The sequence below is a fragment of the Henckelia pumila genome, chromosome 3, assembly GCF_033568475.1.
Source record: "Henckelia pumila isolate YLH828 chromosome 3, ASM3356847v2, whole genome shotgun sequence".
NCBI lineage: Eukaryota > Viridiplantae > Streptophyta > Magnoliopsida > Lamiales > Gesneriaceae > Henckelia > Henckelia pumila.
The window spans coordinates 33,566,937-33,582,997 of NC_133122.1; the positions used below are offsets into that span (position 1 = coordinate 33,566,937).

At 40.7% G+C, this 16,061-nt stretch overlaps 2 protein-coding genes across 5 annotated transcripts; both read left to right on the forward strand.

Moving 5' to 3' along the window:
- LOC140886931 (uncharacterized) lies at positions 1–14,436 on the forward strand. Of its 4 annotated transcripts, XM_073293863.1 has the most exons (8): positions 1–344; positions 1,860–1,960; positions 2,044–2,173; positions 2,286–2,580; positions 2,684–2,720; positions 2,817–3,082; positions 8,584–13,049; positions 14,210–14,436. In XM_073293863.1, the coding sequence occupies exons 6-7, from the start codon at positions 2,957–2,959 to the stop codon at positions 11,794–11,796; spliced, it is 3,339 nt and encodes a 1,112-aa protein (XP_073149964.1). In that variant the 5' UTR covers positions 1–344; positions 1,860–1,960; positions 2,044–2,173; positions 2,286–2,580; positions 2,684–2,720; positions 2,817–2,956; the 3' UTR covers positions 11,797–13,049; positions 14,210–14,436. The 4 variants fall into 4 exon arrangements, with proteins under 4 accessions (XP_073149964.1, XP_073149960.1, XP_073149963.1 ...); XM_073293859.1 differs by having other exon boundaries at positions 2,684–3,082; XM_073293862.1 differs by having other exon boundaries at positions 2,044–2,127; positions 2,684–3,082.
- On the forward strand, positions 6,306–8,560 carry LOC140886932 (uncharacterized). The gene is made up of 3 exons (XM_073293864.1): positions 6,306–6,418; positions 6,507–6,632; positions 7,860–8,560. Exon 3 carries the CDS (start codon positions 7,864–7,866, stop codon positions 8,353–8,355), a length of 492 nt encoding a protein of 163 aa, XP_073149965.1. The 5' UTR covers positions 6,306–6,418; positions 6,507–6,632; positions 7,860–7,863; the 3' UTR covers positions 8,356–8,560.
- Positions 14,437–16,061: the final 1,625 nt, after the last annotated feature.

The window sequence follows — 16,061 nt, forward strand, 5'->3', positions numbered from 1 at the left end:
TCTCTCCCCGCATCCTTTCTTCCTTCTTCTTTCCTATTATTCTCTCCCATCCGATCGGCTCCCCAATCCCTCGCCGTCGCCGCCTCCTACCACCCTCTTTCAGCCGCCTATTTTGCCCAAAAATTATAGATTTGCGATACTCACGTTTAGTGCTTCATTTTCATACCATTTTCCCTAATTTTGATTCCTTTTTCGAAGTCACCCCAAACCCTCGCTCGCCGCCGCCTGTTCTCGGCCGCCACTGCCGCCTTCTGCTGCCGTTATCGTCCGTCCTTCAATTCCAGCCACCGCTCCCTGCCGCCGCCGCTCCGATCGATCCGCTGTCGCCGCCTTCCACAAAATTGGTACTCCTTTCATTTTTTCCTAGATTTTTTGGTATTAGTTCTTAGTGATTTAGGTAGTATTGAGTTGTTTTGTTTTTTGGTTGTTCCTGTTGAAATTTTCAATTTGGAAATTTTCTCCGCCGCCATCGGGCACCAAAGCCGCCAACGACTGTGATCGGCCGCCATCCTTTGAATTTTCAGAGTAAATTTAATTTATTAAATTTAGAAATTTGATGCTCAAATATATCTGATGTTTAATTATGTGTTGGCTAGAAATTCCAAATTTAAAATCATGTTATTTAGAAAATTTTGAATTTTAGTGTTGATTAATAATTAATTGGATGTTTAGATAGTATAAAAAATTTAAATTCGAATTTCTAAATTTTTCAAAATTATTGTGAACTAATTTATAATTTTTGCTTATATTATTAGGCATTTTGGAATTGTAGAGATGTTTAACAATATTTGGATCAGTGTTTTCATAATCGGACCGTTGATTGAACCGATTTACTTAAAAAAAAATGGTCTAACCGGTCGAATCGTTTTAACCGAACGGTCGAATCGGAAAACCGTTTATATAATTTAATATAATAAATAAAATATTTTGGTATTTTAAAAACTCAAAAATTATATAAATAGATATAAAATATATATTTAACATAGTTTAAAAGATAAATAAATATGTAAATATATGTTTTGTACATGCTGCCCACAGGGTACTACTTTGTGGGCAACATGTAACCCCATGGGACTTACTGTTTTTGACCAATCAAAATCTGCCACCCAGTGCCCTATGGTAGCATCGACACTTCCGTAAATATATTTAAAATATCAATTATAGTTATAAATTATTTATTTTTTAAAAAACCAATAATTATTAAATTTTTTTTAAATGAAGTAGAAATTTCAAATAATAATGTATTTATATATAAAATTATTAAATCTAAGGTTTAAAAATAAAAAAATTTAAATTTTCAAAATAAAAAAATAAAAAAAATTCGAAAAACCGATTGAACCGGTTTTCTGGTTCTTGGCCGATCCAACAGGTTTTTGGGGTCGGACTGGACCGGTCCGGCGACCGGTTCCCGGTCGAACCGGCCGGGCCGGTCCGGTTCCGAAAACATTGATTTGGATATTTAAATGTGTCAGAATTGACCTATATTAATTTCAAAAATTATTTCCGATTTTCTGAAAAATTCATACTATATTAAGTTTTTGTAACAATGCTTTGAATTTTGAATTTTTGGAAATGTTCGTTTGAATTTCAGAGTTAGTTTGGGGATTTTGAGTTTTAAAGAATATTATTGAAATTTGTCTATATTAGTAAATAAAATTAAGATTTTGGTAATTGATGAATTGTACTAAACTAATATAAAGAATTGTTTGTGGTTTCTATATGTGGACTTTTTTTTTTTTTTGGGTATTTTGTTTAAAACAATTTTGTTTTATTTTCCGTATTTTAGTAATTTAGTTATTTACAGTATTTTTCGTTAGTTAACTGAATGTTGTATTTAATAAATAAAAATATCATTGTAGTTGTATTCAAATAAAATGGATCCCAATGCTGCTTCGGGTTCTGGGAGTAATCCTCCCACCCAGATAGATCATCGGACACTGATTTGGCCTGAGAACGAAGGGTAAGTTATTAGTTAATTTATTTCGAGCAGATATTAAATAAATACACCGTATTATTTGATAACTGTTATGGAATGTTTTGCAGGTTTCTTCCAGCGAAGAACGGTGTATCTGTTTTCATGAAGCAGAAGTTCAAGCGGCAAATTTTTTTGGGCGGCTACACTTGGAGGTACGTCACACAGGCTTAGTGTGATTATTACTGGGATCAATTTGTGGTACGTTGTTTTTGTAATCCCCAAATTTGTTAACAAGTTATTATATTATTTGTTATTTGTCAAACATGCATGTTGTTTAAATTAATTTATTTTTTCTATTACGAAATAAAAGGCTCAGTACAAATGGAAGCCACAATACGAGACACAGATTAGAGAAATTTGGCACAAGCAGTGTGCTGACACCTACCGCCGCACATTGCATTGCTGGAGGAAGCACGACAATGTGCCTCGTACTATAGATCCGGCGATCTGGGCTACCTATCTTGCCCATTACGAAGGATTTTAGTGGCAAAATTTGTCGACGGCGTATGAGAATAACAGGCGTAGCGAGTCTGCTGGTCTAGGAACACTGTATCACAAAGCATGTTGTCGACTTGAGACCCTATGCAGTGCATGCTGCAAATCTGGTAAGAAATATTTTTAGTAAATAATATAATAAATGATTTGTATTTCTTATTTTCATATTAACTGTTTGTTAATTGTAATTATCTGTCCGTACGTGCAATGCAGCATCAGGAGCTGGACAGAGATTACAACGTATATGAGGGTGGAGATCAATTATAATGGATGGATTACTACTTTTGGTCAGTTAAATTATGATAAGTTTATCGAGGTATTTACAACGTTGTAGATTTTACTGCAGATAATTAAGGACGTTGAAACTCAAAAGCTAGCTTCTTGAGTGGATTGAAAGTAGAGCAATTGATCTTGCTACATCAAAGTTACGATCAAGTTGTGGTCGTACTTTGATATCATTACAGAGCATGCAAGTACAATTTGATCATGTTGATGATACGACTCAAGCTTCTACTAACAAAGTTCTTAATTCAAAGTACATTAAAACAAAAAGAGCCTCCAACAAAGCTTCGAAAGAAAAGTTCATTGGATAAATGTTATAAAAAATCGAAGGTACTAAATATTCCTAGTACATCTTTAATTATTTAGTAACATAAGCTTGCATTCTATTGGTAAAATCAATAATTAAAGAAAAAAAACTCTCAATCAGAAAATATTGAATACAATAATGTGTTTATTCAAACATATGTTTAAAATTCTGTGATGAGTCCACTCTTTTTCTCACAACAATTAATGGTATGACATTTATGTTCGTGTTTCATGATGTTACTAATTATATCTATATATGTTTGTTTCTTACATTTACATGATAATTATAGAATGTTCATAACCATCTTTAGAATATCGATTATGGAGTAAATTTAGTATTCAACTACGGAGTTGATCAAGCATCAACAATACTATGCTCATCACGATGTTGTTCGAATGAGGATGAAGTGATAAGATCTAATGGTGTAATAAGTAATGAAGCAAGTTAATTGGACATTCAATTAGATGTATTGTATTTAGATTATTTTAATATGTTAGAAAACTCTAAATTTAAAATGAATGTGAATTAAATTTCATATTGATGATGGTTTGTAAAACCAGGGCCCAAGCTATCAGGGTAGTGTTGTGGGCCTGACGTGGTGACCGGGCTAATGGAAGTAATATACGAGCTGCCCTTCCTTAATCAAGATAATCTGCACACCAAGGAAGGGAATAAAAAGCACGTTAGTGGGGCGCCGGAGGAGTTTTCGGCGGGGCCACTCCGATGCTTAAGTTAGACTTAGAAATAGAGTGGGCTTTTTAGAGAAATGAGTATAGTGCTTTGGAAGTTTAGATGAACATACCTCTACAAATATCTGTGACCAGGTATTTAAAGGCCATGGAGTGAGAGTGTCACTCCGCAATTCCAGGGTAGTGGCCACGATCTGGATCGTGGGTGCGGTAGTTGCCCATGTTTGCCTGTCACGTACGATGAACCCGGAAAGCTCGGGTTGATGATAATCGTGGAGATCATGCCCCTAAAACACGGGCTTTATATAAGTCCTGCAGACCTGGTTTCCCGGGCTCCTGAGGCTACTGGGCTGCCTTAATACGGCCCTACCACTCCGGGGCATTCGTGGCCCTGCCCCCTGGCTTACCGGGGCATCACTACTCATCCCAAAAATAGTCGGGCTAGAGTCTACTCGCTGTTCTGACTTACAGTTCCGCCACCCTTGCTTTAATACAACCCTGTAATCCCTGACTCTTTATGTCCCTGCTCCCCGGGGCATTCGTGGCTCTGCTCCCATGTCTTGCCGGGGCATCACTACTCATCCCAAAAATAGTCGGGCTAGAGTCTTACTCGCTGTCCTGACTTACAGTCCTGCCCCTGGCTGTTCAAAGCCTTGCTACCCCGGCCTTCTGGGGGTATCGTCCAGTAATGTCCAAAAATTCTAGGGCTGACGTTAACCCTAGAATTTGAAAAGACGGGCAGGTGTCATAGGACGTTACCTGTCCTTTCGACTGCCCGCGTCATCATTACGCTGCCCGGTTCAACTTCCCAAGATCACCCTTGCCCTTCGATCATCTTTTCATCTACGGCCAGCATTAAAGCTCAGGCGACTCCGCGTAGCAAGCTTGCTTTCTTCTGTAAGTTTTCTGTCTATCTTACCTTAAAGTTTCCTTGTCCTTTGAACATGTCAAATTCCACATCTTCAACCTCCGGTGGCCACGTTCGTGGCTCCTCTGATATAGAATCCGAGGCCTTACGCCACGATTCTCCCCCTCCTGTCACCTCCCGTGTCCAATCCACAGTAGCTCCCTCCTCATCTCGTTCGAAGAAGGCTAAAATCGGGCCTTCTAAGGACAAGGGTAAGGCTAAAATATCCGACTCTGGGCCTCTCCTTCCTTTGCCCAAACCAAACCCCGAAGGTCCCTGGTTCTCCCACTTTACCAGTACCCTCCGCCCAGAATCCATAGAGGAACTTAGGCTTATGGGTATCATTCCTCCTGCGTACTCTATTCTCATTCCGGGGCCCCTAGGCCGGGCTGACCAGCCGCCCGAGGGGTTCTATACCTTCTTCAGGGAACAACTCAGGAATGGGCTTCGTTTTCCTATTCATCCCTTTTATTACAAAATTGCTTCTTTTTACAAGGTTCCCTTGAACCAATTTCATCCCAATGCCTTCCGTATGATTGCTGCCACTTAACGTTCTTTTCAAAGCGAACAACTTAGCCATCACCCCTCTCATCTTTCACTACTATTATGCCTGCCGTTTCACGGAGATGGCTTTCTCTTTGAATGCCCGGCAGAATGCCCGGTTTCTAGATGATACCCCTTTCTCGTGGAAGGGATGGAAAGAAAGATTCTTTTATATTCAACTCCCTGGTGCCCGAACCAGACCTACCCAATTCTTGACGGCCCTTCCTCTTCAACCCGAGCACCCTAAAAATTATAAGTTGGAGGAACCCTACCTCCGAATCCAAGAGCTAGTGGAAAACCAGAAGTTTTCTTCAGCCCCTCTCCTGCAGGAAAAAAGTTTGAATGATTACGGGCTGGGTGCCCGGTAACTGATCCGGTTGACCGGATTATTGATGAATATGATGAGTCGGCCCCAGTCCCTGGTATGCTTTACTGTTACCATGTATTTGCTTCTCTTACATGCTGTTTCTAATGTATCGATTTTTTATCATTTTTGCGCAGCATCCCTAGCCCCGCCTAAGAAGAAAAAATCTCGACTGATAAAGCAGGCCTTTGCTCAGAAACGGGCAGCCGAGAAGGCAGCTGCCCGGGAAAAGGAAGAAGCCAGGGCTGCAGAGGCAGCTAGAAAGACCCGAGTCCTTCAACTAGCGGAGGAACGCAGGGCTCAACAAGCCATAGGTGAGGAGGCTGCCACTGCAGTGGTCACCCCCGAGGTCTCCGCTCCTTCACCTTCTGCTGTTCCTGTGAAGACCGTAATTTTCCTTAAGGTTAACATTTTTAATTTACTAATTATTTTGTTTATTAATGTATTTGTGATAATTAGTATTAGATATTGTTGGAGATATAATTATAATATTGGGTATCCTGTTAAATATATTATTAAGATAGGTGATCAAGATCTAGGTGTGATCAAATCTTGGGAGATAGATTTGTTTTCAAACTTTGAAAGTCTTAATCCTACTTTATCATTATTATTTTTTTTTGTACCTATAAATACAGACTCAACACGTTCAGAAATTTGTCAAATCTTTCTCTCTGTTTTCGGCACTAGAGCCTACTTTTTCCTCAATATTATTTTCGTTAGATAGCCTGCACCTTTGACCCATATTTTCATCCAATCATTTAGCCCTTTTCTTTGCTTTTCTCGAAGCCTTCATAGTCAAAAGGAAAAAGTGTTGTACAAACTCACGTGGGAGGATTAGAAATTGGGAAGGAAAAAGGTTAGTGTTTCATTTTGTGTCAGAGGGTTTTCCAATAGCAATTTAAAATTTGGGTCATTCTTCTTACACCTTCACGTGGCTTTCAAAGGAATTGTTGGGAATTTGGTGGTAGAGTGCATCCAATCAAATCGGCTTATCTCGAGAGTTTGCTTCGGATTTATTTTCGGTTCAAGCTTTGTCCAATTCAAGCATTTGATTCCGTACAAGTTATTCTGTAAGTAGGCTTACGTTTTAAAATAATATGTATGCTTTAAAATTTCGATAGTTTATGTTAATCGTTGGAAGTTGTTATTTAATATTGTTCATGATGGTGTTTCTTTCGAAATATGTTTTGACACTGTTAGGACTCAAATTATAAGTGGAAAGGGAATTTCCGAACCATGTTATGTTATGGCTCTGATACGGTGGGTATAATAACCGTTCTATGACCTCACCCCTTAGAGGGATTACATATAGGGGACTGATCAGTTAGCCACGAGTAATGAGAGGAATTTCAGTGTCTTGTCAAAAATTATGTTATGTCATGTACAATATGTTATGATATTGTTTATGCTATGCTATGTCGAGACATGATATAAAATGTTTATGATTTGAATTTATTTATGAGTTTTGATATAAATTTATATATGTATATATTTTGGTATGAACGATCGGCCCCCACTTGCTGAGTGTTTTCCAAAACACTCACCCCTTACTTTTCCCTCCCAGATTATGAAGATGATGATGTAGAAGTTCGTGAGCAAGATATGTTTTGGGGATGGTGATTGATGACCAATAAAACTAAATGTCGTTATGTTTATTTTTGGGATTTTTAATATTAATGTTTTATTATTAAGTTTTTAGACGCTTCCGCATTGGTTTTGTTATTGTTGGATTTATCGAGTTGTAAAGACAATGTTTTGAAGTTTATTTATGATAATAGACTGGTTTGGTTTAAACTGTACTACGAGGCTGGTTGTTTTATAATTTGTGTGAATTTGAAACAACGCCGGTGGCACGTCTCGGTCTTGGGGCGTGACATTTTAGTGGTATCAGAGCCGCCAGGTTCATAAATCCGGATGGGATTCCGTACCGAAAAATTTGACGTTGTCGAATTTTGACCAAATCTCTACGTATCCTGACCCGAAACGATCTTCTGAGTTAAACTCATACTAAGTATGACTAATGACGCTTTTAGCCCGAATTCAATCGTTTAAGCCTCCGAAATTGCGTTTTTGCCGTTTTAGGAAAGTTTTCGGACGCTTATAACTTCACCTAGAAAATTCGAAATCCCATTCCGCGAATTGTCTCACGACACCCTCGACTTGTAGTTTTTGGCCATAAAGAAATCTCAAAATTTTCCATTTTTGGAAATATTGCCCGAAAATCTTGTTCTATATAAATTCTGCCTGAAATTTCATCAATTTGAATTCTAACTTGAACCTATCCCTCTTTATTCTAGGAAGATGGCTCGCACCAAAGTCACGGCTCGCAAAAACGTTGTTCGAAGCAAGGAGCAAGTTATCGAGTCATTGAGGACTTCACTATATGTGGAGCAATACGAGAAGGAGGAGATGATGGAAGACATGAAGAAGCTAAAGGCGAACAAGAGTGAGATGGAGGAGCATCGGGACCACCTCGAAGCCGACGTCGAAAGACTCGCATATTATCTTGATAAGGAAGAGAAAGAACATGAGGAGACGAAAAAGAAGTTGGAGTCGTCCCTAGCTACCATCACTTTACTCGAAGACCTAAGCAACCAAAGAATGATGGAAACGTTAGAACTCCAACACCAAGTGCAAGAGTTGCAAAACTCGGTGCAAGCTCGTGATGAATTTAACGCAGCCCTGCTCGAGCATATCAATCACCTACAACAAGTAGACATGGTGGCAGAAGAGAACCCCGAAGATGTTCCGGCAGAAGATGAAGCCTCGGGCGATGGAGAAATCATAGATTAGGCTTTCATCTAGCTTAGTCCTTTTATTCAGCATTGTTTTTGTTTGATTCAGCATGATACCTTAATGTTTTGAGACTTGGTTTATTTTGCTTCACTTATCTTCGTGACATTTTGGGAATCAATAAAATAAATTTTATTCTTGGGATTATTTATTGATTCATTTATTCTGCTATTACCCTTCTTTTTAAGTATCATGTTTCGACAAACTCTTAGAACTCCCTTACTGTAGGAAATGGCCGGAAGACACCCAAGAACATGCAACAACAATCGTGGAGATGATGCGAATCCACCTCCAGGAATCAATCTGAGCCGAGAAGACCTTGCGGCTATCGCAGCAATAGTAGCAACGACCCTCCAAGGGATGGGAAATACCAATGGCAACGGTAATCCGCCACCTCCCCCACCTGCTCAGAACGGAGTAAAATTCCATTATGAATCGCTCCGTAAGAACCGAACTGAAATGTTTAAGGGAGATGCTGACTCAGAGGTGGGAAGGAATTGGATGAAGAAAATGGAGGACCAATTACGTTTACTTGAAGTCCCTGAAGCACTTAAAGTGGAGGTAACAATCCCTTTTCTGGAGGATAAAGCAAGGAAATGGTGGGAAGCTGTCTCGCCTGCTATGTTAGCTGCTGGAGCAATCACATGGCAACAGTTTCGCACTGCGTTCTTGAAGCAGTATTTTCCAGCTGAGGTTCGAATTCAAAAGCTAAGTGAATTTGAAAATATCATACAAACTTCAGATATGACAGTGGTGGAGTACACTTCTAAGTTTAATGAGCTCGGATCTTATGCCCCTACCATTATGGGAGATGATGAACTGAAACTGCACCGTTTCAAAAAGGGATTGAATAGCCGAATCCAGTCGGCATTAGCAGTTTTTCAACCTGCCAACTTTGCAGACTTGATGGGAGCAGCTATCCGAGCTGAATCGGATATCAAACGTCGGGAAGACGACTTCAAGAGCAAACGACCTCTGTCTGGTCAATCTTCTGCTATCGGGCCAACACCCAAGCGCCCGAACCAATCTGGTGGATCGTTCAAGGGAACTGCCCCTGCGCCTAATCGACCAATGATCAAACCATGCCCTACCTGTAATTTCCGACACGAAGGGGAGTGTCGTCGGAAGACTGGCGCTTGTTTTAACTGTGGCAAATTGGGACACCGAATGTCTGATTGTCCTGATCCTGTGAAGCCAAGGACCGGGCCAAATGGTAGTGCTACACAGGCCCAACCTAAAGAGACAAAGCCCAACGCTCGTGTGTTTGCTATCACACAAGAAGAGGCAGATGAGGCGAATGAAGTCGTGGCAGGTACCATTTTAATCAATACTAAGCCTGCATATGTTTTATTTGATTGTGGTGCCACTCATTCGTTTTTATCTAAGAGATTTGCTAAAAAGATAGGGCTTATCTCTGAGGAACTAACTGAACCGCTGAGAGTAGCAACCCCTACTAACAAGATAATTGAGACACTCAAGATACATAGAAAATGTAAAGTGTGTGTCTGTGAACAAATCTTTGATGCTGATTTGGTTGAACTCAACATGGTAGAATTTGATGTCATCCTTGGGATGGATTGGTTATCTAGACATCATGCAGTGGTTAACTGTCGGGATAAGAATGTTAAACTTCGAACCACAAACCTCGAAGAAATTATATTCCAAGGCAAGACCAAGACGCGAAAACCCCTCTTGTCGGCCTCCCAAGCATGGAAGGCGATAAAAGGTCGCGAAGAAGTTTACCTAGCTATGGTGAGCGAGGTAAAAGAAGAGCCAGAGCTCCAACTAGAAGACCTTCCGATTGTACGAGAGTTTCCGGATGTCTTTCCGGAGGAACTGCCCGGAATGGTTCCAGACCGAGAGATTGAATTTGAAATTCAGCTAGAGCCTGGTGCTGCTCCGATTTCGAAAGCTCCTTACCGAATGGCACCAGCGGAACTCAAGGAATTGAAAGAGCAACTACAAGAGCTGCTAGACAAGAAGCAAATTAGACCGAGTGCATCCCCGTGGGGAGCCCCAGTCTTATTTGTCAAGAAAAAAGATGGAAGCATGAGAATGTGTATAGATTACAGAGAGCTCAACAAGATCACAATCAAGAACAAATATCCTCTTCCAAGGATAGATGACTTATTTGATCAACTTAAAGGAGCTACTGTTTTCTCCAAACTAGATCTGCGATCGGGCTATCACCAGTTGAAGGTCAAGACAGGAGATGTTCAAAAAACGGCTTTCCGAACAAGATATGGGCACTACGAATTTTTAGTAATGCCGTTCGGCTTGACAAATGCCCCTGCAGCATTTATGGACCTCATGAACCGAGTGTTCAAACAGTTTCTTGATAGGTTCGTGGTGGTTTTTATTGATGATATCCTCGTATACTCACCTAGTGAAGAGGATCACAAAGAACATCTTCGTATTACACTGCAAACCTTAAGGGAGAATAAACTCTATGCCAAATTCAAGAAGTGTGAATTTTGGTTAAGGAGTGTGGCATTCTTGGGACACATTATCTCAGCAGCCGGAGTCTCAGTGGATCCCAAGAAAGTTGAAGCAATAACAGACTGGCCCAGACCCAAGTCAGTGACCGAAATTCGAAGCTTCCTGGGGTTGGCTGGCTATTATCGAAAATTTGTAGAAGGATTTTCCTCAATAGCTATACCTCTTACAAAACTCACCCAGAAGAACGTAAAGTTCGATTGGAATGAAGACTGTGAAAAGAGTTTCGGGACCTTGAAAGAAAGGTTAGCATCTACACCAGTACTAGTGCTACCTGAGGAAGGAAAAGATTTTGCAATTTATAGTGATGCATCAAAGGAAGGTTTGGGATGCGTGCTAATGCAAGAAGGGAGAGTGATCTCCTACGCATCTAGAAAATTGAAACCTCATGAGAAAAACTACCCCACTCATGATCTTGAGTTAGCAGCAGTGGTGTTCGCCCTGAAAATTTGGAGACATTACCTCTACGGTGCCAAGTGTGAAATTTTCACTGATCACCAAAGTCTCAAATATTTATTCACGCAGAAGGATCTGAATATGAGACAAAGAAGATGGATCGAACTCTTAAAAGATTATGATCTAATCATAAGCTACCATCCAGGTAAGGCCAATAAAGTGGCTGACGCCTTGAGTCGAAAGAACATGAGCAAGAATATTTTAGCTTCATTAACGGCACAACCTTGTCTTCGTGAAACAGTCAAGTTGAGCCAAGACCTAGATCCGTCGTTGGCTAAGTTCAAGGAGCAAATCAAGGAGGGAAAATTACCAGACTTTCAAGTGAATGACAAAGGAGTCCTTTGGATGAAAGGACGTTTGTGGGTACCAGACGTCAATGATCTTCGGAATGAAGTCATGTCTGAAGCACACAAGTCGAAGTTTTCAGTACATCCGGGGAGTACAAAGATGTATAAAGATCTAAAAGGAAATTTTTGGTGGATGGAATGAAGAAGGATGTCGCAGAATTCGTCTCTAAGTGTCAAGTATGCCAACAGGTTAAAGCAGAACATCAGCGACCTGGAGGGCTACTACAACCATTAAAAATACCGGAATGGAAATGGGAGCACATTTCCATGGATTTTGTGGTGGGACTCCCTGAATCAAAACAGAGGCATGATGGTATTTGGGTTATCGTAGATAGACTCACAAAATCTGCGCATTTCCTACCGGTACGCATGAAATATAGTTTGGACAAATTAGTTACGCTATATATGGATAATATAGTACGGCTACATGGAGTTCCAGTCAGTATCTTGTCTGACCGAGATCCAAGATTTGTATCGCGCTTTTGGAAGAGCTTTCAGCAAGCTATGGGGAGTAAAGTCACACTCAGTACGACTTATCACCCTCAAACTGATGGCCAAACTGAGAGGACAATCCAAACCCTCGAAGATATGTTGCGGGCATGTGCCCTGGATTTCAGCAGCAATTGGAGCGAACATTTACCTTTAATTGAGTTTGCTTACAACAACAGCTACCATAGCAGCATTGGAATGGCTCCGTATGAAGCACTGTATGGGAGAAAATGTCGTTCTCCTCTTTATTGGGATGAAGTCGGAGAAAAGGCTGTCATCGGACCCGAAATTATTCAAGAGACAGTAGAAAAGGTTGCAATAACCAAGGAGAAACTTAAAACTGCACAAGATCGTCAGAAAAGTTGGGCAGACTTGAAAAGAAGACATGTCGCATTTGAAGTGGGTGAAAAAGCTTATGTCAAACTTTCACCTATGAAGGGAGTCGTACGTTTTTGCAGAGCTGGAAAATTAAATCCGCGATATGTGGGACCATTTGAAATTCTCGACAAAGTGGGAACATTGGCATATCGACTAGCTTTACCACCTTCTATGTCAAGGGTCCACAATGTATTTCATGTTTCTCAACTAAGAAAATACATTCCCAACCCAAGTCATATTTTGGAAGCCGAACCATTAGTGACGGATGGTAATCTGAATGAGGAGCTGAAGTACAACGAAGTTCCTATACGAATCGTGGATACCATGGACCAAGTTCTTAGGCGAAGGACTATCCCTTATGTCAAAATTCAATGGTCAAATCACACTGAAAGAGAAGCTACATGGGAGTTGGAGGAGAAGATGCGGGAGAAGTATCCATACTTATTCGAAGAACAAAGTTAATTTAAGTTTCGAGAACGAAACTTCCAATAAGGAGGGAAGGATGTGAAGACCGTAATTTTCCTTAAGGTTAACATTTTTAATTTACTAATTATTTTGTTTATTAATGTATTTGTGATAATTAGTATTAGATATTGTTGGAGATATAATTATAATATTGGGTATCCTGTTAAATATATTATTAAGATAGGTGATCAAGATCTAGGTGTGATCAAATCTTGGGAGATAGATTTGTTTTCAAACTTTGAAAGTCTTAATCCTACTTTATCATTATTATTTTTTTTGTGCCTATAAATACAGACTCAACACGTTCAGAAATCTGTCAAATCCTTCTCTCTGTTTTCGGCACTAGAGCCTACTTTTTCCTCAATATTATTTTCGTCAGATAGCCTGCACCTTTGACCCATATTTTTGTCCAATCATTTAGCCCTTTTCTTTGCTTTTCTCGAAGCCTTCATAGTCAAAAGGAAAAAGTGTTGTACAAACTCACGTGGGAGGATTAGAAATTGGGAAGGAAAAAGGTTAGTGTTTCATTTTGCGTCAGAGGGTTTTCCAATAGCAATTTAAAATTTGGGTCATTCTTCTTACACCTTCACATGGCTTTCAAAGGAATTGTTGGGAATTTGGTGGTAGAGTGCATCCAATCAAATCGGATTATCTCGAGAGTTTGCTTCGGATTTATTTTCGGTTCAAGCTTTGTCCAATTCAAGCATTTGATTCCGTACAAGTTATTCTGTAAGTGGGCTTACGTTTTAAAATAATATGTATGCTTTAAAATTTCGATCGTATATGTTAATCGTTGGAAGTTGTTATTTAATATTGTTCATGATGGTGTTTCTTTCGAAATATGTTTTGACACTGTTAGGACTCAAATTATAAGTGGAAAGGGAATTTCCGAACCATGTTATGTTATGGCCCTGATACGGTGGGTATAATAATCGTTCTATGACCTCACCCCTTAGAGGGATTACATATAGGGGACTGATCAGTTAGCCACGAGTAATGAGAGGAATTTCAGTGTCTTGTCAAAAATTATGTTATGTCATGTACAATATGTTATGATATTGTTTATGCTATGCTATGTCGAGACATGATATAAAATGTTTATGATTTGAATTTATTTATGAGTTTTGATATAAATATATATATGTATATATTTTGGTATGAACGATCGGCCCCCACTTGCTGAGTGTTTCCCAAAACACTCACCCCTTACTTTTCCCTCCCAGATTATGAAGATGATGATGTAGAAGTTCGTGAGCAAGATATGTTTTGGGGATGGTGATTGATGACCAATAAAACTAAATGTCGTTATGTTTATTTTTGGGATTTTTAATATTAATGTTTTATTATTAAGTTTTTAGACGCTTCCGCATTGGTTTTGTTATTGTTGGATTTATCGAGTTGTAAAGACAATGTTTTGAAGTTTATTTATGATAATAGACTGGTTTGGTTTAAACTGTACTACGAGGCTGGTTGTTTTATAATTTGTGTGAATTTGAAACAACGCCGGTGGCACGTCTCGGTCTCGGGGCGTGACAGTTCCCCTACCAGTTCCATCTGTGGAGGCAGGGTGGACGAATGATCAGGCTCCTTCTGCTGCCGGTCCCTCCTCTCCTTTGACGCGGAAGAGGAAAGCCATAGAAGAGCCAGAAATGGTCATTCTTAGTGACCCAGAAGAGGTGGCTCCTTCCTCTCCCTCTTTCCCCCCGTTGGCCCCCTTTTACCAGGCTGCCCAGGGATCTAGTCCCTTCGGTGCGAGGGAAAATATATTCCAAGCCGGGGCCTCTGGCCGGGGAGTGCGGATGCTGAAGGACCTCTTGACTTCTGCGGAGCAGCTCCACCTCTATAACCAAAACCCGAACGTGAAGTATTTCGAGGGCACCAACCGGGTTATATCCGTAAGTTTACTTCTCCTAGTCTCGAACGTGTTCTGTTTTCTATTTCTAATACCTCTGCTTTCAGGGACTACATATGCTGGTGGACAGCTATGAAGATGCGACCAAATTTGGTCGGATTGAGACTGATCGGGCACACGTAGAAGCTGAGAAGTCTCGGGCTGCCGCGGAGTTGATCAAAAAACTGGAACAGGACTTGATGATGGCACAACAAAGTCATGATCAAGTGGCGTCTAGTCTCCGTTCAGCCCTGGAGGCAGCCGAGCAAGGTCTTCACTCTGCTCAGCTAGACCATGCTCGCTCTGAAGCTGATCTAGGGCAGGCTCGAGATGCTCTAGCCACCACTACGGATGAGTTGAGGGCGGCTGAAAACCGAGTTGCAGAGGCTCAAGCTGAAGCGGCCAGTGCGAGGGATAAAGCGGAGAAAGCAGTGTCAGCTCTGGAAACTCGCCTGAAGTCAGAGGAAGAGCTCAAAGCAACTTTCCTATCTTCTGCTGAGTTTCAAGAGGCAGTGGTGGATAGATCGTACACCTTTTTCCAGGTCGGATTTTACAAATGCCGAGATCAATTCGAGGAAGCTGGCCTATGGTCTTCTGACAAGAGAGATTTTCCCGACTTGGATAAGGCCATCGACTCCCTCCCCGCCACCCAAGGAGCTGAAAATGCGAAGGCTGCCCCGAGTCAGACAACTGCAGATGTCGGTCCCTCTAATAACCCCACACTTTGAATTATTATTTGTAATTGGGCCGTAGGAGCCCCTCCTCTCATAATCTGTTGTCAATGTAACTCCTCTGTTCTTTTTATCCATTATTTAATGCCTGATATATATAAATAAAAGAGTAGGTAATGCCAAGGGCTTATATAAGCCTTGGGCTTATGATAGTTGCCGGGGCCTGGAACCTCTCGGGCTTATATAATGTCAAGGGCTTATATATGCCTTGGACTTATGATGGGTGCCGGGGCCTGGAACCTCCCGGGCTTATATAATGCCAAGGGCTTATATATGCCTTGGGCTTATGATGGGTGCCGGGGCCTGGAACCTCCCGGGCTTATATAATGCCAAAGACTTATATATGCCTTGGGCTTATGATGGGTGTCGGGGCCTGGAACCTCCCGGGCTTATATAATGCCAAGGGCTTATATATGCCTTGGGCTTATGATGGGTGCCGGGGCCTGGAACCTC

Bases quoted from the DNA above. Each gene is read 5' to 3' on its own strand.
- LOC140886931 (XM_073293859.1), top strand. From the start codon at position 2,957: ATGTTGATGATACGACTCAAGCTTCTACTAACAAAGTTCTTAATTCAA. The intron at 3,083-8,583 runs GTACTAAATATT...CCCTTACTGTAG, and splicing joins AATGTTATAAAAAATCGAAG to GAAATGGCCGGAAGACACCC.
- LOC140886932 (XM_073293864.1), top strand. From the start codon at position 7,864: ATGGCTCGCACCAAAGTCACGGCTCGCAAAAACGTTGTTCGAAGCAAG.